Source organism: Cryptotermes secundus, unplaced genomic scaffold (genome assembly GCF_002891405.2).
Source record: "Cryptotermes secundus unplaced genomic scaffold, Csec_1.0 scaffold171, whole genome shotgun sequence".
In the NCBI taxonomy this organism is placed as follows: domain Eukaryota; kingdom Metazoa; phylum Arthropoda; class Insecta; order Blattodea; family Kalotermitidae; genus Cryptotermes; species Cryptotermes secundus.
This window is the reverse complement of record NW_019726223.1, coordinates 178,394-201,177: the sequence shown is the minus strand read 5'-3', so window position 1 is coordinate 201,177 and position 22,784 is coordinate 178,394. Positions and strand designations below refer to the sequence as shown.

The 22,784-nt window shown below is 44.0% G+C and overlaps 1 protein-coding gene across 2 annotated transcripts in view; it reads right to left on the bottom strand.

Moving 5' to 3' along the window:
- LOC111863932 (protein gustavus) overlaps positions 1 to 22,784 on the bottom strand; it is a 106,778-nt gene that overhangs the window by 15,494 nt on the left and 68,500 nt on the right. For both annotated transcript variants that reach the window (XM_023850761.2, XM_023850762.2), the window contains exon 2: positions 738 to 958. In XM_023850761.2, coding sequence (XP_023706529.1) covers positions 738 to 958 — 221 coding nt within the window. The remainder of the gene's footprint in view (positions 1 to 737; positions 959 to 22,784) is intronic.

Here is a 22,784-nt window from a genome sequence, read left to right as displayed (position 1 = left end):
TGAAACTGTTAGTTACCTGTAGTTACAAGTTATAAGAGTCAAATAAATCCAGTTACCAACCTAAACCTCGTGTCTAATCACCAGATCATGACAATATGAAAATTACAGTCCTCTGGGATGTGACAGTATAGTTTGGCAGATACATACACATCTACCAACATTCAAAACTACAAGATGACACATCCCAAAAGAATGTAATCTGCAGGTGGATCATTTTAGAAACTGCAACGCCTGTCTGGGGTGTTTCTTTCATCAAAGCTACTCAGAACAGAAAAGAAGAGTGCCATTTCAAGGTAACTTATCTTGTTTGTAGCAAAGTGTTCATCAATGTCAAGACTTTTTCTGAAAACCGGAAACAGCATCTAATGTTATTTCAGTCCTCTTGCCAGTTTCAGACCAAGTCTACACTGAGTTTTGTATGCTGTACTATATGGCTGCCACTCCAAATCTAATGCAGAATGATGAAAAAGTGAATTAAGAAACCTCTTCCTCCTCCTCCTTTCGCATTTCTATTCCATGTAGGTCATTTAAAATAATGTGGGACTGAGTTGTTTGTCGAAAGGAGGTTGTTGGGTCTGTCACAGCATCACCCTAGCCATTCATTTTCACGGTTTCTGTCAGATTTTCTCAGCTACCATAAATGTGCCAGGGGCTAGGTCCACATTGTACTTCATCCTACCTGCTCAATCCTCCTAATTTCAATACTTCTGTAACATGTGATACTCTCTACTACATGCCTGATATCTTCTGCCCCATGTTCATGCCCCGGCTGCTGCGGGTGCGCCGGTGTTCTAGGTATGAGGCCGACTTGTTGGGCAGGACGGCAGCCTTGTAATTGTGACGACGCAACTCCCTCAGCTCCAGGCTGGATGCAGCTGTAGCTGGAGCAGATGCAGAGGCAGATGAGGCGTAACGAGACGCCCGTGGGCACTGGCTGCTCACACCACGACTCTTGTACCTGCAACAACAAGAAATTCTTGATAATTCTGCAATATCATAGTTGCTCCTTGAATAACCTATTGCAAGCACCAGAGATTAGCTCTAGACACAACAGAAATAAAATAATATGTTCACTTCATATTGTGACCTTCTGGGTTATGAAATCATGAACACTGGCAGGTTGGCAACAATGTTTCAGAGAAACCTCCTACCTCCATCTGAACATGAATACTATTATCAAGAAGAGGGGTTGACGGTTGGTACATTCTTGCCACACAACGCATTGTCATAACCCAGATGACTACAATATGCCTCTTCATGGCCATGAAAAACTCAGATCTTTGACACGTACATTTATCTGCTTTTCAGTTAGTTATAGGATGTCATATATAATACAAATAGGTCACTGGTATTATGATTGTTCTGAAATGTTCATGCCCCAAGAGAAGATAAAACTGATGACATGTAGGGTAGGTTCTACAAAGAACTAGAACATGTTTTTGATAAATTCCCAAAATACCATATGAAAATTTTGTTCAGAGATTTCAAAGCCAAAGTAGGTAGGGAAGACATTTTCAAACCAACAATCGGGAATGATGGTTTACACGAAATTAGTAAATTATGATGGAGTTACAAGTAGTAAACTTTGCACATCCTAAAATGTTACTGTCAAAAGTACAATATTCCCACATCGTAATATCCATAAATTTACTTGGACATCTCCTAATGGGGAGATACACAATCAATTCGACCATATTTTGATAGACAGGAGATGGCATTGAAGTATACTTGATGTCCAATCATTCAGGGCAGCAGATTGTGATACTGACCACTGTCTGATGGTGGCAAAGGTTTGGGAAAGACTGGCAGTGAGTAAACAAACAATGCACACGGTTCATATGGAGAGGTTCAATCTCAAGTAATTAAACGAGGTAGAGGGTAAGGAGCAGTATTGTGTTGAAATCTCAAGGAGGTTCGCGGCTTTGGAAAACTTAGACACTGAGGTGAATGTTAAAAAGGCTTGGGAAACTGTAAGAGAGAATATCAAAATTTCTGCCAGAGAGTCTAGGTTATAATGAACTGAAGTAGCATAAGACGTGGTTCGATGAAGGATGTTTAAAATTATTAGACCAAAGGAAATAAGACAGACTGCAGTGGTTACAGGATCCAAGCAAAATAATGGGGATAAGGAGAAAAAAGCAGTCTTCTGGGATTTGGCACCGTGTATATGTGGTGTTAACCGACGTTTCGGAGGAACGTATCGCCTCCATCTTCAGGGTAGAAGAAAAAATATAAGAAATCTGCAAAGCGAAGAGACCGTGAGAACCGGTAAAAGCAGACTGTGACACCACATATACACGGTGCCAAATCCCAGAAGACTGCTTTCTTCATAGTCACCGCCGTGAAAGCCTCAAATCTTACATAATGGGGATAAGCTGAACGATTTAATATGTGAAATCAGAGGGCATTTCAGGAATAAAAAGAGGGAATATCTGAAAGACAAAACTGATGAGCTTGCAATGACCAGTAAGAACAAGAACATTAGAGAACTGTACAGAGGAATAAATGACTTTATGAGGGGTCACCAACCTAGAAGTAATTAGTGAAGGATGAGAATGGTCATCTGCTTGCAGATTCCCACAACATTTTGAATAGGTGGAAGATCTACTTCTTTCATGTTATTGAACATGATGTTAAGCAGATAGAAATACATACAGCTGAGCTGTTAGTACCTGATCCTAGCCCTCCTGAGGTTGAAATTGCTATTCCAAAGCTGAAAAGGTATAAATCACCAGGTAGTGATCAAATTCTGGCAGAGCTGATTCAAGCAGAAGGTGAAATATTACACTCAAGATCCATAAGCTAAGCAAATCTACCTGGAATAAGAAAAATTGCCTGATCAGTGGAAGAAGTCTATTATAGTACCAGTTCACAAGGTTCTCAAGGTTAGTCCATATATGGATGATTGGGATCATCAGTATGGGTTTCGACATAACACACCAACTACTGATCAGATCTTCTGTATTTGTCAGATACTGGAGAAAAAATGGGAGTACAATGAGACAGTACAGCAGCTATTAATAGACTTCAAGCAAGCCTATAATTCAGGTAGGAGGGAAGTACTGTACAATACTGTCAAGAGTTTGGGGTACCCATGAAACTAGTTAGGCTCATTAAAATGTGTTTAAACGAAATGTATAGAAAATTCTGTACATGTAAACATCTGTCTGATAATATTCCTACCCAGGATGGTCTAAAACAAGGAGATGCTTTTTTGCCACTGCCTTTAACTCTGATTTAGAATATGCCATTAGGAAGGTCCAGGAAAACCACGTGGGACTGAAATTAAATAGGATACATCAGCTATTGGTCTTATGCTGATGATGTTAATCTGCTGGTTGATAATATAGATACCATAAAGAAAAACAAAGAAGTTTTAATTGATGCTACTAAGGAGGTTGGTCAAGAAGTAAAGACAGAGATAACTAAGTATATATTGTTGTTTTGTCTCCATAGTGCAGTGCAAAAGACAGCTAACAGATGTTTTGAAAACATGGCACAGTTCAAATATTTGGGAACGACTATAAGAAATCAAAACCAGATTCAGGAGAAAATTAAGAGGAGACTGAACTCGCGTAATGCTTGCTACCATTCAGTCCAGAACCTTTTGTCTTCTTATCTGCCATCTAAAAATATTAAAATTAGGATATACAAAAGTATAATTTTGACTGTGGTTCTGTATGGGTGTGAAAATTTGTCTCAGACATTAAGGGACTAACACAGACTGAGGGTGTTTGAGAACAGGAGAATATCTGGACCCAAGAGAGATGAAGTGACAGGAGGCTGGTAAAAACTGCATAATGAGGAGCTTCATAACCTGTACTCTTCTCCAAGTATAATTAGAATGATCAAGTCAAGGAATATGAGATGGACTGGGCATATAGAATATTGGTGGGAAGGCAAATGCATATAGAATATTGGTGGGAAGGCCGGAAGGAAGGAGACCACTGGAAAGACTACGGCGTAGGTGGGTGAACAATATTAAAATGGACAGATAGGATGGGATGGTACAGACTGGACTGATCTGGCTCAGGATAGAGACCACTGAAGGGCTCTTGTGAACACGTTAATGAAACTTCGGGTTCCATAAAATGCTGGGAAGTTCCTGAGTAGCTGCACAATCTGTGGCTTCTAAGGAAGGGTTCAGCTCCATGAGTGAGTGAGTGAGTGAGTGATCACACAAATTATTTTTATAGCAACAAACACATGTGACTCATAGCATTAACAGAATGAGATATTTCTGAATAAAAGAGAATGATGATCAGTCTTCAGCAATGTGACCCCATATAGTCTGGTAGATAGGTAAAATTTCTGCAGAAGAACTGGCTGCCTCTGTGTTGTGACTGAGAATGGTACCTTTAATACTATGTGTGGGAACCTTAATTGGTTTAACTAAAAGATATAGCATTAGTATCAACATGGAAAGACCAATTATGGCAGCCTCAGAATGAGTTCTAAATCTTCACACCGGGGAAGAGAAAGAATATGCACAGCTTTGGAGACAACAGAAAGTCCACTAACAGGAATAACCTCTAAATCAATGGTTCTCAAGCAAAACTATGCTGTAGTCATATTCAGTTTTAACAACTTTTTGACCACAGCACACATTTCTGGCATGTATCTCACCTTACAACACAGACCACAGGGATTTCAATTTCTACTGACTTCACTTTAAACTACCACTACTGCACTGTAACATGTGACTTCAGCCTTAATGTTGTGTTTTAGCGTCCTGTTGCACTGATTTTCGTCCATGATATATATACAGTGTCCGTCTTGCAGTGCATCCACTTTTACCTGTCACTTCACAACATGTTTCGGCATCATAGTGCCATCATCAGGCATTACAACACCCGCAGCCAAAAAGGGAACACGCATCACGAGAGACAATACACACGGCATATAGGAGGAACGATTCCCATAGTGGAGGAACCATGCGCGGGTTTTGAATTGGGACAGATGAGATGAATATCTTAGCAAGATTTTGGTCTACAAAAAATTTATTATAACTGACAAATATTTTAAAATGCTTTTTAAATAGTTTTATATTGACATAATGGCATGCAGTGCAATGGATTAGTGTAAATGGAGCACCTGATGATGGCACTATGATGCCGAAACATGTTGTGAAGTGACAGGTGAGAGTGGATGCACTGCAAGACGGACACTGTGTATATATCATGGACTTCAGCCTAATTGTAATCTGTGAGGTGCTAATAGGCTTAATCCTTTACATAAGGCTATTATCTCTGATCTGCTTTGCAGCATCACGTGCTACTGACCAGACACATTTACTTAACGCTTATAACTCTGTAACTACAAATAATCATAACAGTCTCACTATCTACATACTCTGCAAATTACTAAGGCACGAACTACGTCTTCTCACTCTGTCATGTCTTCAATAGCAATTGTTTCGCAAAGGCGTAAAAGCAGTGGAAATTCCTCTGCTTTTGCCTAACCACTAATTATGAGTGCTGACTGTCGGTAAATTGTTGCACTGCACAGACCATAGACAGGGACACTTCCACGGGCCTTCTGCTGTTGCTTGTATATTCGTGACTGCGGAGACGTGTTTACTGAGCCGCTGCCTAGCAAAGAAATCTCCTCTGGCTCCACCATTCCACCTTTCTGACGTTATGCCACAGTATTATTAAAAAATGACTGACAGATGTAACAAGTTCAATATTTGCCTGTACTGCTGTGCTCTTTCCCCTTTACTGTCCACCCCCTTGATGTGGGCTACCTCATGACTGAAACCATGTGCTTGTAAACAAACAACTATACAACATTTGCTAAATCTGCACATAAAATTTACATGACCTAAACACATCCCATGCCTGTACATACTAGAATTACAACAAAGCCTGTTATAAACCGTCCACTACAATCATGGACTGGTTTGATATATAGGATGGCATACCAATTTTCTGTGTGTTTCAATTAAATATGCCGAAAGGACTGACAACACAGCCCATCTCACTATGCCCACAGACTGCGGCATTAAGCCTCATCACAAAGCGAGGCACCTTACTGCAGAGTGAGAACAATGATGGAAAGGTGAGCACCAAGCAGCAGGCTCATGAGATCATGCTATTTTGTGTGTGCATGTGTGCGTGTTTGTTGTGTGGCTCCCAGTTCATATTTCAAATCAGCTGGCCATTCTTCACGAAACTTGCTACAAACCTCACTCCACTGGATACCACTGCAATGGCATACTTCATAGTCCACTTTCCTTATTTTGAAAAAAAGAAAAATATATTGGCTTATATCACCTTGCTGTCTCTATGCGTGTGTAGCCCTCCACCCACTATTAACTTTTGAATGCCTGCACCAGTCTTTATGAAATATGGTTATGTATAACATGATACCTGAGCCCATCTCAATGGCGTACTTCACATATCCTTCCCGTCAGTCTGTATTTCCCTTGCTGTTTATACTTATTCTTTCTATGTCCCATATCGCCTTGTCCAATACTGCGAATATATGCAAGTCCAAGTCACATTGTGATATTTATTACCAGGGCCTAGATTTTGATGATGTCATCTTTTTTTCCTTGAATCCTATGCGATGCTCTTAAATACATAAATCTCGGATATGAGCTGCTGGTTACAGAAATGTAAATTTTATAGGTAATTTTTGGTCATTTTTTGAAATTTTTAGGTTTAATGTCATTTTTTCATTTTAGGGGTAATTTTTTGGGCTTTTAAGGGTACTTCTTGTCATTTTTGGCCATTTTAGGGAATTTTTCTTCATGTTTTCTGAAATGTGAATAACATGGAAGCGAAGTGTTCTTTCTTTTCTCCTTTAGGTCATCTTTCTGGATTTTTTCGGTCATTTTATAGGTCATTTCTTGAATATTTTCAGGTCATCAAAATCCGGGCCCTGCATATTATATTTTCGGGTCATATTTTAGGTCATCAAAATTCGGGCCCTGTTTATTACTCCTTGGCATTTTTGTTTTTGTGGGGGGCCCTCTCTGATGAGAGGACGGGTCTGTCTTTTATATATGTTGCTGGTCCCTGACAGCGCAGTCTTTCTCTGGTCCGAGTCCCTTGAGACTCGCGACCATATTTTACTGTCTCGGATTTGAGACTTCCTTCGCCTTCTACGACTCGCAGGGTCACGGTGAAGGTATTCGACCCCGCAAGTCCTCAGTCGGTCGGTGATATAACCTCGGGGAGGACCACATGGAAGACACCGCCTCCAACAGTATTTCCATTGTTGCGCGCGGGACGCTGCCTAGTAATGGCAGCTGTCTCGTTCTTTGCTTCGCGATCTATACGCCAAAGTATTAAAATGGGTCTTAAAGAAATTGGATGTGTGGGTGAGGACCAGGATAGGATCCAGGGGTGGGTTCTTGCAAAGCAGGTTCTATAAAAGTGGTGTTTCTTGACCAGCTGAGCGACCGTCGTTTCTAATGGACTGTGCTCAATGGAGTTGTTTATGTTGACTCTGAAGTTACGTCGGCATCAGTTCGTATAAACGAAACCCCTTCCCAGTCTTTTGTCCAGTCACTGACAGACATTGCAATTCTAACAACTGGGTACAGTCGATTACGGTACTTTACGAAGAACATTATCTCCTGGCATTGACGCCCTGTACTCCGGCAGAAATTTGCAAACATTTCGGAGGTGTGTAACGAAAGTAGGATGTACTTTCCCTGCAGTTAACGCCATGGGATTAATGGTTATTACTTCCAGGAAAAACATCTAGTGCATCCCCAAGAACAAGTAATCCATTTACTCCCACTCCTTGCCGTTTGTTACATATGAGAAACTATATTTGCCATTTGCTATTAAAAGGCCAGTTTACTTCTGTGGCCGTATTCAGGTCTTCCCCCAAGAGTCTACGCTTCAAAGAGCATATGAAAAGTTTAGTTGTGTACTTAATAAAAACAGCCGGTCACGGTAGCCGAGCGGTCTAAGGCATGTACTATCTTCGCTCGCTTGGAAACCGGGATCGTGGGTTCGAATCCCACTCAGGGCATGGATGTTTAGTGTGTGAGTTTTTCTGTGTTCGTGTACAGGTAGAGGCCTTGCGACGAGCTGATCACCCGCCCAAGGAGTCCTACAGAATGTGAAAGATTTAGAAAAAACCGAAGTGAATGGAGAAGTTCATGGAGGTAGGCCTAGGCCCACTGGGGCTGTAGTGCCAAGGAAAAAAAACTTAATAGAAACATGCAACAAATTCAAAACGCAAGACCTATAAGTATGCGATACGAACACACGAAGACTTCTGGTTATGTCGATGACGTCAGGACGCGAGCACATACGAGCACTAAACACGTGATATTTGAGATTCTTAGGGCGGTGACGCCGTAGTTTGGCAGACTGCCAGACGTTTCGGAGAAAAGTGTTACCTCCATCTTCAGAACAGAGGACAGAAGTAGCACGTCCCTCCGAAACTTCGGTAACCCTGAAGACGAACGTTTTCCGAAACGTCGGCGAAGATCTATGAGATTACATGGTGTTACATCCAAGAACACAACACTCTTCATAACCACTGAAAAGTTATGCGTGGAGAAACCATCAGATGGTAACACTGTCACGTAAGAGGGGTTTGCCTGACTAACAACGGGTTCTGGGTTGGATGATTGAATTTATTAGCACTTCCTTTAGATTTGCAATCAATTATGACAGCTCACAATCAATGACTGTCTAAGACTTGCGTCACTACTTACTGGGCCACGAGTGTCTTCTCTTCCACTGTGACCGACTTAGTTTTTGGTTCTCCTCTCATTTGCGAATGCCTTGAACGACGGCTGTTTGACGTTATGCTCTCGTTCTTGTCAGCACGGCCGCTTTTGTAGTTTAGCGCGTATCCGTGTAAATTGTGTGTTGTCACAAAAATGTGCTTATCGAACCGTTGGCTAGCAATGGACCTTCGCTCTGGCTCCGCTGTTCCGGTTTTCAGGCGTCATGCACAATAATTAACAGCAAACGAATTCGATTCCGAAGAGTATGTGGAGCATACAGCGAACACTGCGCCGCAAAGGATCAAAGCCTCAGCTTCAAAGGTATTTTGGGCAATGAGCGGTTACTCACTTACGGGAAGGACAACACAAATTCCCGATTCGTTATTGGCGAAGCATCGGCAGTGGATTTAACCGAGTGTTGGTCAAAACTACAGAATATATTGAATTCATTCTCCTTGTATATGGATTTCATAGGCACGAAACAGTGCAGTTTTANTAAAAAGAAACTGGCCAATTGACCTGATGTAAGGTACCGAGGATCCGTCGCTGGACGACTCCTCATCAAGACACCGAACCAAACAGACCATTAGCTTATAGAATGAAATTCTGATTGCTGATTAATAATAATAATAATAATAAAAAAACAGTTTTTGTGCTGAAGCGTTACTGTGGAAATTCAGAGCTTTAGTTACTGCCAATACTGCATGACCTCGATGTACATTCAAGGAATAACATCTATTACACAATGAGAAAATGGAAATACCCACATCCTGTCAAATTAACTGTTACTGATAATCCGCGGGTTTAGTCCGCAAGCGAACTATACCGACCGAGCGACCGCCGCTTGTCGGCGAAATTAGTGCCAACTTCTGCGGATACAGGGTGTCGCGTGAACGGATTCCCACGGCCGTTAATCTCCGCTTTCTAGACCGGAAATTAACTGTTATAATTAATTTACATAACTTGATTAAGTTTGAAACCCATTTAATATTAACAACAACAAACACTCCAAAGCCTGCAAATATTATGCGGATATTCTGCAATTATATTCCTAAAAATCAGGATACAACAAAGAAAAATCTTGCACTTTTTCCTCTGGTATGAGAGCTCCAAGCAAGACTGGTTTGTTTGTGACGGCACCGTCAACAGTTTTAATGGCAGGACTACTGATTATTAATTGAAAAGGACAAGGAAGGACTCCGCTGTGGCCGATAAGGTACCACCCCGGAAGGAACTGACTAAAACAATAAAATCTTCAGTCGGAACCAAATGTCTCCAGGCCGAGAACTGAACTCGATCCCTCCAGAACATGAATCGGAAACTGCAACAGCACAATGCTCAGAACGGGCTGAACAAAGCGGTCAATGTCACAACTTCTAGTACATGCCTATTCCGCAAAAATGAAATAGATCAAACGGTTGTAAACACATTTTAGCGGGAACGCGAGGTTTAAGACTGACCTTGGAAGGGGTGGCTCGGTCAATATGACCAGCTTACAGGCTGGACGGCGGGATAGTTAGTTAGTTATTGGAGAGGGTGGGTTTCCCCATGCACTTAGACCTGTATTGGTCCATTGTGTTTCCCTCTATGATTTCTATCAGTCTCTATATCCTACCGGTATTGGTGCTTACCATCAGTCCCGCCCAGCCAGCGAGACCGGCTCTACTAGCTGAGAGGTATCTATAATGCTTCCCCCATCTACCAGAGGTATTAGAGACTGCTGTTGGGCGGGAAACGTCCGTTAATTTGGCTCAGTGACCTCCTTTGGAGATATGAGGTTCTTTTACGTGCCGTAAAGCTACGACACGGGACCCACGGCTTAAAGTCCCTCCCGGAGGACTTGTTCCCTGAATTTTTCCGCCCTTAAAAATTCCACGACCTCCGCCGGGTATTTGAACCCGCGTACTACGAGTCATGAGGTGGGAACGTTACCTCTAGACTACGGAAGCCGTTTGGACGGCGGGATAATCGGGGTTCGATTTCCGGCGGTGGCAGTTTATCTCTTCTCTACCGTACCCATACCGGCTCTGGGGCCCATATCCGATGGATAAAGGGGCCACCTTCCACGGTGGTAAAGCGAGCGGGGCGTGAAGCTGCCTAGTACCTTCCATATAGGCCCGAAATTAAGAATATATGGAGCTATATACCTCCATTCACCGTACGTGTTCATGGCGTGGTGTGTAATAAAGCAAAGGGACACCCTTGCGTTTTTAGTTTAGTTATCTTTGTAGGAGATTTCTTACAGTTGGCAACAATGATTCAACCCACTGATGAACAGTTCTTTGAAATGTCTCCCACTGCCCGAGGGCCAGTCCCCTGTTCCCTCTACAGCAGCAGAATCAATATATCGACTTCGGTACTCCATGTCTGCAAAATTTACTTCCTGACAGAATTACTCCACAATGACGCATATAGGGACTACGGCCTAAAGGCGGATACGTTACCGCCTCGACCTAATAGATTCAACAAGGCCGCGCCATAGCTCAAGCGGTTAGTCGCTGGCCTCCCACCGCAGCGGCCCGAGTTCGACCCCGGGTCTGGTCAAGTGGGATTTGTGGTGGACAAAGTGGCGCTGGGGCGGGTTTTATCCGAGTACTTCGGTTTCCCCTGCCAACCTTCATTCCACTAAATTCTCCTTCATCATAATCACCCGGGGCAGGCTTCAATAGGCCATTCAGTGGCCGCCGTGCCGAGTGGACCCAGTTGGACTCCACCCCCCCAGTAAGAGAATTAAAAAAAACGGATTCAACTGCGGTCAAGCGGTGACCAGTTCGAACTCTGCCTACTGTCTATACAGGCCCCAGGTTCTTCTTTCTATCTCTAAGTTTCTTCAGCCAAGAAGAAAAGGATATAGGGACCGTGGCTGCTGAACCGCCCTGTGGGTTACGCGCAAGGATAAATGATAAGCAGCGAGGCAGTGGTTACAGCTGCACTGCGGGGAGGAGCTAATTAAAACTGTATTTTTCCTGTCTAGAAAAATCGAAATTAACCACCGTGGAGATTCGTTGCACTGACCACACGACACCCTCTATCCGCTAAAGTTAGCACTAACTTCTACGACAAGCGGCAGTAGCTCGGTTGGTATAGTTCGTCTGCGGACCCAAGCCACAAGTTTGTTTGTATTTAAACATACACACCCTGCAAACCTTAACTCAGCTGGTAGATCTAAAAACACGAGAAGTACACTAAAATAGGCCATGGAAGTCTTCTTTCAAATCCCTACATCCTCAACAGTCATGATCGTTTTCCTATGTAATTTTTTTAATGCTAGTGGGGTGGGACTAAGTCCCTTGTACTGCGGCCACTTCTGGCCTAGGTGAGTGATTGTGGAGCAATTGGCGGAATGAAGATTGGCAGGGGAAACCGAGGTACTCGGAGAAAACCTGCCCCAGCGCCACTTTGTCCACCACAAATCCCACTTGACCAGACCTGGGATCGAACCCTGGCCGCGGCGGTGGGTAGCCAGCGACTAACCGCTTCAGCTATGGCGCGGCCTTTTCCTCTCTAATTAGACACTAAACAAGTTCCTGCATTTGAAAATATGAACTGAAATAATCTAAGAACAAATCATTACATCAGATGGATGTGAGTATGTGGCTTCAAGCTGTAACCACTTTACTTATGGGCGAAGACCTCTGGTCAGACAGAAGGCGCACTGGTGTCCATCGTTAGTCTGCATGTGGTCCATGCTGATTTCCAGAAGTGTTCTGGTCGTCTATCCGACAGCAGTCAGTATACTGACTCAGCTAACATCCCACCCTTCATAAAGCAACACGTATCGCCGAAGAAAAATGGCTATTTCTCGAGCGGTGCAACCCCCAAGAACATTTCGTGCAAAGTACAGTGTACAGGTATGGAGGAATTCTCAACACCAGCAATGATTATGGTCTGCTGGGATATGACGCCATGCTGTCTGATACATTCCTACCAGCTCTTCGGAGGAGCCTAGTCTTCATCCTCAGGGCAGAAGAAACTCCTCCGAAAAGTTGGTACCTATCTACCAAACAAGGAGTAATATCCGAGAAGAGAGTAATCTTAGTTAGTTAGTTAGTTAGTTATTGGAGAGAGTGGGTTTCCCCATGCACTCAGACCTGTAGTGGTCCATTGTGCTTCCCTCTATGATTTCTACCAGTCTCTATATCCTACCGGTACTGGTGCTTACCATCAGTCCCGCCCAGCCAGCGAGACCGGCTCTACTACCTGAGAGGTATCTATAATGCTTCCCCCATCTACCAGAGGTATTAGAGACTGCTGTTGGGCGGGAAACGTCCGTAATTTTGGCTCAGTGACCTCCTTTGGAGATATGAGGTTCTTTTACGTGCCGTAAAGCTACGACACGGGACCCACGGCTTAAAGTCCCTCCCGGAGGACTTGTTCCCTGAATTTTTCCGCCCTTAAAAATTCGACGACCTCCGCCGGGTATTTGAACCCGCGTACTACGAGTCATGAGGTGGGAACGTTACCTCTAGACTCCGGAGGCCGCTTACAGAGTAATCTTAATATACACCATCGTATCTCAAATTGTGTGTTACAAGTACTTTTACAGCGCGCGCGGAATCTGATACCAATAATCGCAAACATGACAGCCGGTACTGATTTTTAATCTTGTTCCGGCCTCTACCCACGTCTTTCTGTGAAGCCTGACACATCGCCACGGTCCGGTCCTGCTCCTGATAATCCTACCGCTTGTTTCCATGAACACTGCAGGAAATCGTGCTCGAAATGGGTTGTCGCGCCGAGAAAACGGCAACACGTTTTTCGGTTCACCATTAGTTACAACATAAATACTAATGCCGTAAGCCGTCTGTACAGCGGCGCAGAGCCGTCATTAGGGGCAACACAAAAAGTAAACTGGATTTATATGACATTTTAGAACTATTCTCCTTATAAAATGTACGTTCTATACACAACTAGTCTAAGCAGGTCCGTGTTTGTAGTCATGCTTGTCTGTTTGTCGGCTTGTACCCATGGAAATTCAATGCAAATCAATCTTCGTTACGACTGAACCAGAACATAAACGCAGAAAAGGTACATCAACATTACTGCTATTATTATTAAGAACTTATGTTTATTTAATGAAGCTGCTGTCCCGGAACTTCTTATCTCACTGCATTTGCGTTCAACTTATCTCACTGCATCTGCGTTCAACTTCACTCACTGCATCTGCGCTCAACTTATTTCACTGCATCTGCGTTCAACTTCACTCACTGCATCTGCGTTCAGCTTATCTCACTGAATCTGCGTTCAACTTCACTCACTGCATCTGCGTTCAACTTATCTCACTGCATTTGCGTTCTTATAATGGCGAAGCCAACTGTTATATAAAGCACTGTCAGGTAAATTTAAGAACTAATTCAGAAGTACCTACTTAAATTATCAAGTCACTATGTCATGAGAGACGCGGCATGTGTTTTCTTGTTAAACAGTACAGGATCCTCCTGCTAACCGAACCCCTACTTTCACCAGCGTTCAGACCCGGCAACAGGGTAACCAGACAAGTTAAATGGTAGGAAGATTATGAATTACTGAGATAGGAAGACGTACCACTTGCCCTAAAAGACACAGAAAAGCAGATAAACCTTAGGTTGACCCATGTCCAGTGACGTTCCTGTTAAGCAACCTCTTCGTTAAGCAAGCATGCCTTCGTATGGATCCTACATCGAAACATAATTTCTAACTGAGCTGCGGAAAATTACTTCTGTTTACTGACGGGTGAAAAGGAAAGCTTCTGCTGCGGGGGAGCTGGGGCGCGTATCGGTATAGCGACTGGCCGGACGACCGAGAGATCGGAATTCGAGTCCCGGTAGTCAAGAATTTTCTCTTATCCGCGTAGTCCAGACCGGCTCTGAGTCACACCCAGCCTCCTATCCAATGGGTACCGGGGGACTCTATCCCCGGGAGTAAAGCGGTCGGGGCTTGAAGCTGACCACTAACCTCCAAATAGTGCCGAGATCAAGAAAACGTGGATCTATACATCCACTCGCCCATACGTCTTCAAGGCGTGGGGCTTAGTTAAGTACAGGGACAACTTGGGGGGCACGCGGTAGCGTAGCTGGTTGAGGCACTATGCTACAAGCTGGAAGGTCGCGGGTTCAAGTCCCGATGAGGTCACTGGATTTTTTCAATTGACCTAATCCTTCCGGCCGCACTATGGCCCCGGGTTCGACTCAGCCTCTAACAGAAATGAGTGCCAGGAATTAATTAAATGATTTTCCTGGGGAGTAAAGTGCGGCCGGCGCGTAAGCCTGACAACCTTACCGCCATCTTTGAGCCGATTGTCTAGATAATGTGAGACCCTCAACGTCTCACAAACCTACGGACCTTCACGGCCTGTTACAGGGATAGCTTTACTTTTTTTACTTTCTTACATGGACAACTTTGCCTTACCTTCATCCCTGTTCTTTCTTTATTAATCGCCACGCCATGAAAAAGTGGAGGTACAGACCCAGGTATTCGTAACCTCGACATTAGATGGAGAGAAGTGGTCAGCATTAGGCCTCGGCCCCCTTTACTAAACTCTATCGAGAAAATTCTACTGACCCTGCCGGGAATCGACCCTCAATTCCTCAGCCGTCCAGCCAGCATGAGTGTATATACATATATGCTATATATAAAACAAATAGTTCTGACCATGCACGTGTGTTATCTGTGTGTTTATGTTCCTTCGCTCACAAGCCATAGTACTAGCGACTTCAATTTGAACGGCGAAATTAGGGCACGATATACGGGCACAAACGGGATAAACGAAAGGAAGAAATGAGGCCATGAGTTCGAACACAGAAGTGCGGTCTTCTGGATTGTAAAGACGTGTAATCCGGAGATAGCCTGACGTTTCGGTTAAACATATGGGCTCCATATTCTGGGTCGAAGAGCAAGCCATACAAGAAACCAGTAGAAACAGGTGGCTCGGTTTGCTCTCCTCTGATGCCGGTATTTTGTTTGGCCTACTCTTCGGCCCCGAAGACTGGGGCAATATGTACTTCCGAAACGTCAGACTCACTCCGAACCACACAGCATTAGACACAGAGCCACCGCCGTGAGAACTTCAAATCCAAAAAGACACGAAATCATTCGTCACTGAATTTCAACGGGCTCTTCAACTGGTAAATAAACGATTGAAAGTTCAGTATAGTATTTTGTCAAGCCTTTTTCTTTTCCTCTCTGATGATAAGACCGCCGATCACAGTGGCCGCGGGGTCTAAGGCATGAATAGTCTTCGCCCGCTGGAACACTGGGGTTGTGAGTTTGAATCCCACTTGAGGCATGCATGTCTGTGCCTTTATTCTGTGTTTGTGTTGTTCAGTGTATAGCTAGAGGCCTTGAGAGGGCTGATCCCCGTCCAAGAAGTCCTACCGACTGTGTACAGGATTAAGAAACTGAAAAGTGGCCAAGGCCCAACAAAGGGCTGTAGAGCAACAGATACATAACAGAGAGGGTCAAAACTGATCCAAAACCTATAGGGGAGTTACGAGAGGTCTGGGCTAACCTCTCCGCAAGCCGAGTTTCGAATCCAGTACCTCCGGAAGCCAACTAGTACATTGCAACATTAGACACGAGCAGAGCAGCTGTCGAACCGTCTGGTGAATTCCTTCTGTCTATGCAGACACTACAATTCTTCCCATATCCCCCCCCCAAACGCCCAAACAAAAGAAGGAAGTCCGGAGGTTGCTATTGACACAAGACAATGCCCACGTGTGTCGTCACAGTGACGTCACAACTCCCTAACTCGCAAGGTGGCCCGCAGACACGGCTGACCTTCGTCTCATTCTGGCAGGCAGGTAGTTTCATTGCTTCATTCAGAAGGTGTGACGCCCTCCTGACACAGCGCGCCTCGGAATCTGCGACATAAACTGACTTGACCCAAAACAGACAAAACGATTGTTAACAGCGAGGCCCTTCGGGAATGAAGGATACAAGTAACAAAGAGTTCGATCATCTGGGATGTAACTCCACGCAGCCCGGTTAATAAATCGACGTTTCGGAGGTACATATATTCTCATTTCCAGGGTTAGACAGTAAGTGAAGCAATAAAGGCCGCGCCATAGCTCAAGCGGTTAGTCGCTAGCTTCCCACCGCGGCGGCCCAGGTTCGATCCCGGGTTGGGTCAAGTGGGATTTGTGGTAGACAAAGTGGCGCTGGGGCGGGTTTTCTCCGAGTACTTCGGTTTCCCCTGCCAATCTTCATTCCACCAAATTCTCCATCATCATAATCACCCGGGGCAGGCTTCAATAGGCCATTCAGTGGCCGCCGTGCCGAGTGTACCCAGTTGGACTCCACCCCCCACTAAGCGAATTAAAAAAAAAAAGCGAAGCAATAAGTGCTCCATTCCGGTATTCTTCTAACTTAATGGAGCTCAGCCCTTCTTGAGAAACATCCAGTTGTGCAGCTACTACAATTTTTTCGAACATTTTACGGAATCTGAAGGTTCATTACCGTGTTCACAAGGGCCCTCCACTGGTCCCTACCCTGAGCCATATCAATCAAGCTCGTAGCACCCTATCCTATCTAATACCCATTTTAATATTATTCACCCATTTACGTCTTGGTATTCCTAGTGGTTTCTTTCCTTTTGGCTTTCCCACCAATATCCTACATGCATTCCTCTTCTCTCCCATTGGTACTGTTCTGAATGTTAATGCCTCAACAGAGGATAAAACTGATGATATGAGGGGCAGCTTCTACGAAGAACTAGAATGTGTATTATGTAAATCCCGTCAGGTATTATACTAATAATAAATAACGCCGTTAAAGTATCTCTGTGTGACTTCTACTGTGTCTTCGCCATTGTAACGATCCATCATCTACGTACCTGAGCTAACCATCGTGATACCTATTATTTACTCCAATTACGCAACCCAACTAACCCAATTTGTGAATAAATTTCACGCCGTCCGGGTAGGCACACCGCTACACTACACTGCAGTCAGCAACTTCTAGGCTACCCTGTATCACTCTCACAACTACATAACCTTCCTGTTTGGCATTCATGGCCGTGAATTCCGAAAAGTGAAAGTTCCATGAGAAGGATTCCCTCTCTACAGCACCGGACATCCAACACACTCATCACACTGAACAAAGAACTACAGACCCGAGTCTGTAAACAACTTTGCTTCTCGTTGGCGTGTGGCTAATAAAGATGGCGCCAGGAAGACCGGTTGATGACCACGGCCTGCCTACACCTTGTTGCCCACAACTCCGGATCTCTTGTCGCACATGTAAACCGTCACTGAACTGAGTACAAAACTAGCGACAATAAATCAAATTGTCGTGATTTCTAAAACTGGGCTAAGCATTCGTTCATTGTCACAGTGTATTATGAAACATTTTTGATTTGTTTCATTCTGGTCCGTCACACTAACAATTATAAATGTCACATTGGACGGAGTGGTTTGTATTTATAATTATTATGAAACACATGACGTATGGGGAGATGACTAAAACTTTAGTCCCGACTTCAAGCGAATGTCATGCAGATATTCTTACGAAACGTCGCGATTGAGTAGTACTCCTGCTGCATTCTCGGGAGATCCGGGGTTGAAATCTCGGTCGGTCGTCTCATTCTTCATCCTTTCAATTCGTTAATCTTATTATTCGACCCTGAGGGACCGTCTCTGTGGTCTAGTAGTCAGAGTTCCTGGCTACAGATCCAGAGGTCCCAGGATCGATTCCCGGCGCTACCAGATTTTCTGAGAAGTAGTGGGTCTGGAGTGAGGTCCACTCAGCCTCATGAGGATAACTGAGGAGCTATCTGAAGGAAATAGCGGCTCGGGTCTCCGGCAGTGTCGATTGGTTGCGCTGACCACGCGACGCCTTCTATCCGCTAAGCTTGGTACTAACTTCGCCGACAAGCGGCGGTCGCTCAGTGGGTATAGTTAGATTGCAGACTAAAGCTACAGAGTTTGTATATTCTGAGCTGTCGGATGTCATCCTTAAACTATGAATACTTTATTAAAGTATTTAATTAGGTTACGTTTATTCGTCATACAAATCAATGCCGCTACTATGTTAAGTAGGATTTAACAAATCTTACAAATTAAGATACATAAAATAAACATTTTCAGTTCAATGCATGGGTGTAAAACACGGTTTCGTATTCTGAGCATGAACGTGAAATTACTCATTTATGGTTTGATTAACGACGCGGCCAATAACTCGGATTATAGAATGTAGAATGACAGGACTAGAAAAAAATAAATTTTAAGGATCTGGAAGGAGGCAATTTCGATATTTGGCTAGGGGTGCTGAGAAAAACCACAGCCTGTCTAAGAGCTGAGACATGAACCTGGGATCTCCTGAATGAGAACAGCAATGCTCGGCAAGAAAGCGATAAAAACTGTAAGAAAATATTTGTGATGCAAATTTTCTTACCATTTACGAAGCCGGTAAAACGAGCAGATGAACTGACACGAATTTCAGTCGCACTTCGCAGCCTCTGCTTTATGCCTAGTGACAGGCCCGTACAATTTTAATTATTCTGCATTTTAATGCTCGAGTCGCATGAAGTCTCATTGTGTGTGATCATAGGGCATGTCTCAACATAACAATGTATTTCACCCTAAGGTGAGGTACAGTCTGCGCTACAAACTTGTAAACGGTGGCGATACCCCGTCAATCAGAAGTACCAGTGCTTCGTCAGGGATACGCTTGCTTTCCCTGGTCATATCACTACAGTAGCTAAAAATATAAAGGGGAATACACCGAGCAGGTTGGCATAGCGGTAACGCTCTAGGTTTTCATTCGGCAGATGCTTGGTTCGAATCTCAATCTGGTCACGGCTACCCTGAAATAATTAATTAATTATTTGATAATCATCTTACACATTAGATGCCACATAGACTGAGACTGAACGCGTCGTAACTCCCTCCAAAAGGAATAACATTAAAACTAACAGACTTATATTCAGGCAAAAAAAAAAAAAAATCGGAATTATGATTGGAATCGTAGCAAAAAAAAAAAAACAAACATGAACGTCGCTTTAGACGCGGCCTTCAAAGTCTATAGATAAGCAAGAGTGCACAGTAAACGTCATAACATTTTCAGTCCTCTGCTAGGTCCGTGGCATGAACCAGAACACACTAAGGTTGCATCCTGCATTTTGTTTTGAGGAGACATATTGGACTGAAATACTGTATGTACCAAAAAACTCCGTGGTTTTAGTCCGCAAGCGAACTATATCGACCGAGCGACCGCCGTTTGTCGGCGAAGTTAGTGCCAACTTTTGCGGATAGAGGGTGTCACGTGGTCAACGCAACGGATCCCATCGGCCCTTAATTTCTGTTTTCTAGACCGGAGCAGTTATTTTCTTGAAATAGCTCCTCAGTTATCCTCATGAGGCTGAGTGGACCCCGTTCCAGACCCACTACTCATAAAATCTGGTAGCGCCGGGAATAGAAACCGTACCTCTGACCACTAGACCACAGATAAAATGCCTCTTCTCTGTCCATATCGGGCCCTTGCGCTGTTAAGCAGGTAAGTGGTTAATTTAACGCCTCTGTAATGTTTATAGGAATATCGAACGCGGGACCCACTGGACAGGAAAATTAAATGAACGCTTTACTCTACCTGCTGCTTGCTTGGTTTACTTACTCTTCTTCCCTGAAGATGGAGGCAGTACGTTCGCCCCAACAGCTGGTAAACTTTTACCACACGGAACGACGTCACAGTCACTGGCCCGAGAATTTAACATCTCGCTAAACTGATTTCCCTCATCCACCTGCGTGGACGTACCGAAGGATGCCTCTGTCCATGCTCGAACTCGGCCTTCCAGCCATTTTATTTCTTGGATGTGTTACTACACCATACTTCTTAGCGCTACAGCTCGGCTAGATCCTTGGCCGCGTTTAGTGCACAAGCTGTCTAATCATATTCTAAATTCCTGTCGGGGTTTCCGTCATCTATAAACGGAAACCCAGACTACAATTTAGAATCGTCCTGTATTTCCAGCAGGTTTGATGAGACTAACCAGCAGCTCAGGTTTTTTTTTTTAATTCGCTTAGTTGGGGGTGGAGTCCAACTGGATCCACTCGGCACGGCGGCCAATGATTGGCCCATTGTAGCCTGCCCCGGGTGATTATGATGATGGAGAATTTGGTGGAATGAAGATTGGCATGGGAAACCGAAGTACTCGGAGAAAACCCAATCCAGCACTACTTTGTCCACCACAAATTCCACTTGACCAGACCCGGGATCGAACCCAGGCCGCCGCGGTGAGAAGCCAGTGACTAACCGCTTGAGCTGTGGCGCGGTCACTGCAGCTCAGGTTACTCAGCGTCGAAAGATGGGGTTAGTAAATAATGAATTGGGAAAGGATGTGGAAGGCTGTCGTAGCGTAATCTGAGGTACTAGTCCGTCATTTGACTGGGGGAGGGGGGCGGACAGTCATGACAGCCGGTATCAAGGTCCATGTTTGAACCTGTGACATCGCAATTTTTCTGAGAAGTAGTGGGTCTGGAACGGGGTCCTCTCAACCTTGTGAGGATAATTAAGGAGCTATTTGAAGGAAACAGCGGCTCCGGTCTAGAAAACCGAAATTAACGGCCGTGGGGATTCGTTGCGCTGAGCACGTGACATCCTTTATCCGCTAAAGTTGGCAATAACTTTTCCGACAAGCTGCGGTCGCTCGGTCGGTATAGTTCACTTGCGGACTCAAGTAACGGAGTTTGTTTTTGTACGGATTAGTGATGATGAAGAACAGGAAACGCTAGCAATATGATCGGTTACAGGGCTGGATAACGCAGATTAGACTATCAGAAGGGAGTTATTCACCATCATCACCACTGTGGCCAAGCTGGCTAAGGGACCACCACCACCAGCCAGTGTCCCAGGGACTATTCTTAGCGGCCGGAGCGAGAAAAGTATTATCTGCATCTATTTCCGAGCTCTGGAATACGTTACGCCTCACCTCCATCTCATTTTGCGTTTCTAATGTATGAATACAAAGCCAGTGAGCGCGTGTGTTCGCCTGATATGTTTGTTTGTTCACAGGGCGAACGATCTCGGATAAAACGTTAAATAACATACACAGTACAAAGCACGGCTATGTCCATTGTCATTATCCTGCAACGGCATGTTTAAAGCAGCATTTACCAATTATTTTAAAGTAAATGAGAGGGAGAAACGGGAAAGTAATAACAACATAATGACCGAATAAAAGGAGGGAAGAAGATAAACATAACGAAGAGATAAATATAAAAAAAACTGAGACTTTGCAAAGAAGTTTCTGCGGTCAATTATAATAATTCGAGATATTGTTCCTCCATTTGCACGGACTGGGCAAATACACGCTTCAAGTGAATGCAGCGTCCTTTAGCCACGGGTCTCCAATAAGTTAAGGCCAATGAACTGACTCATTGCAGAGGCAACTGCATTTAGGCAGGATGCGGGTTCATGAGGGTTTATCCTTGTGACGTGTGGGGACCAAGTAATCAGCATGACAACTGTGCGTAAGAGGCAAATTACCAACAAAAGAAAGAAAAAAAAAAAGATCAATAAACACCCAAAATGCTCAAACACTGGGATCATCTACTCGAAAATAGATTGGTCGAGGTATGAACGTGTGTCCGCTTTCTGCTATGTCGTGTTATTCTGAAGACGTGTTGTGGTCCGTCGTACGAGATCAAATGATTCCAAATGTGCTTGAATAAATATATATCCATTCAATCATTATGGTCACTAAACTCACCATTCGCTTTAACATTAAAAATCTCTGCATTCTGCCCACAGAAAATGTTACGCGTTTCGTAGAACAAACAACAAGTATGTTCCTAAGCGTGATTAACCAGGTAGGCTCTACAAAGTAGCCTCACTGGGTTTCCTTCAGATGAAAACAGAATCTGAAATATTATTGAGAAATTCATGGTTTAGACGGTTAATGCGTATTCACGATAGAACGGAAAGTCAGGAGCAAGGTAAGGTGTAGAAAAAGAAGAAAGAATAAGTGGAAGGTAGACTGGCACGAAGAAAAAAAGATAAAGTAGGAAAATAACTGACTCCAAGGAGCTGAGCCCTTTTTGAGAAGCCGCCAGTTGCATAGTTTCTCGAGGATTTCCCAACATTTTATGGAACCAGATCAATCCATTTCATACCA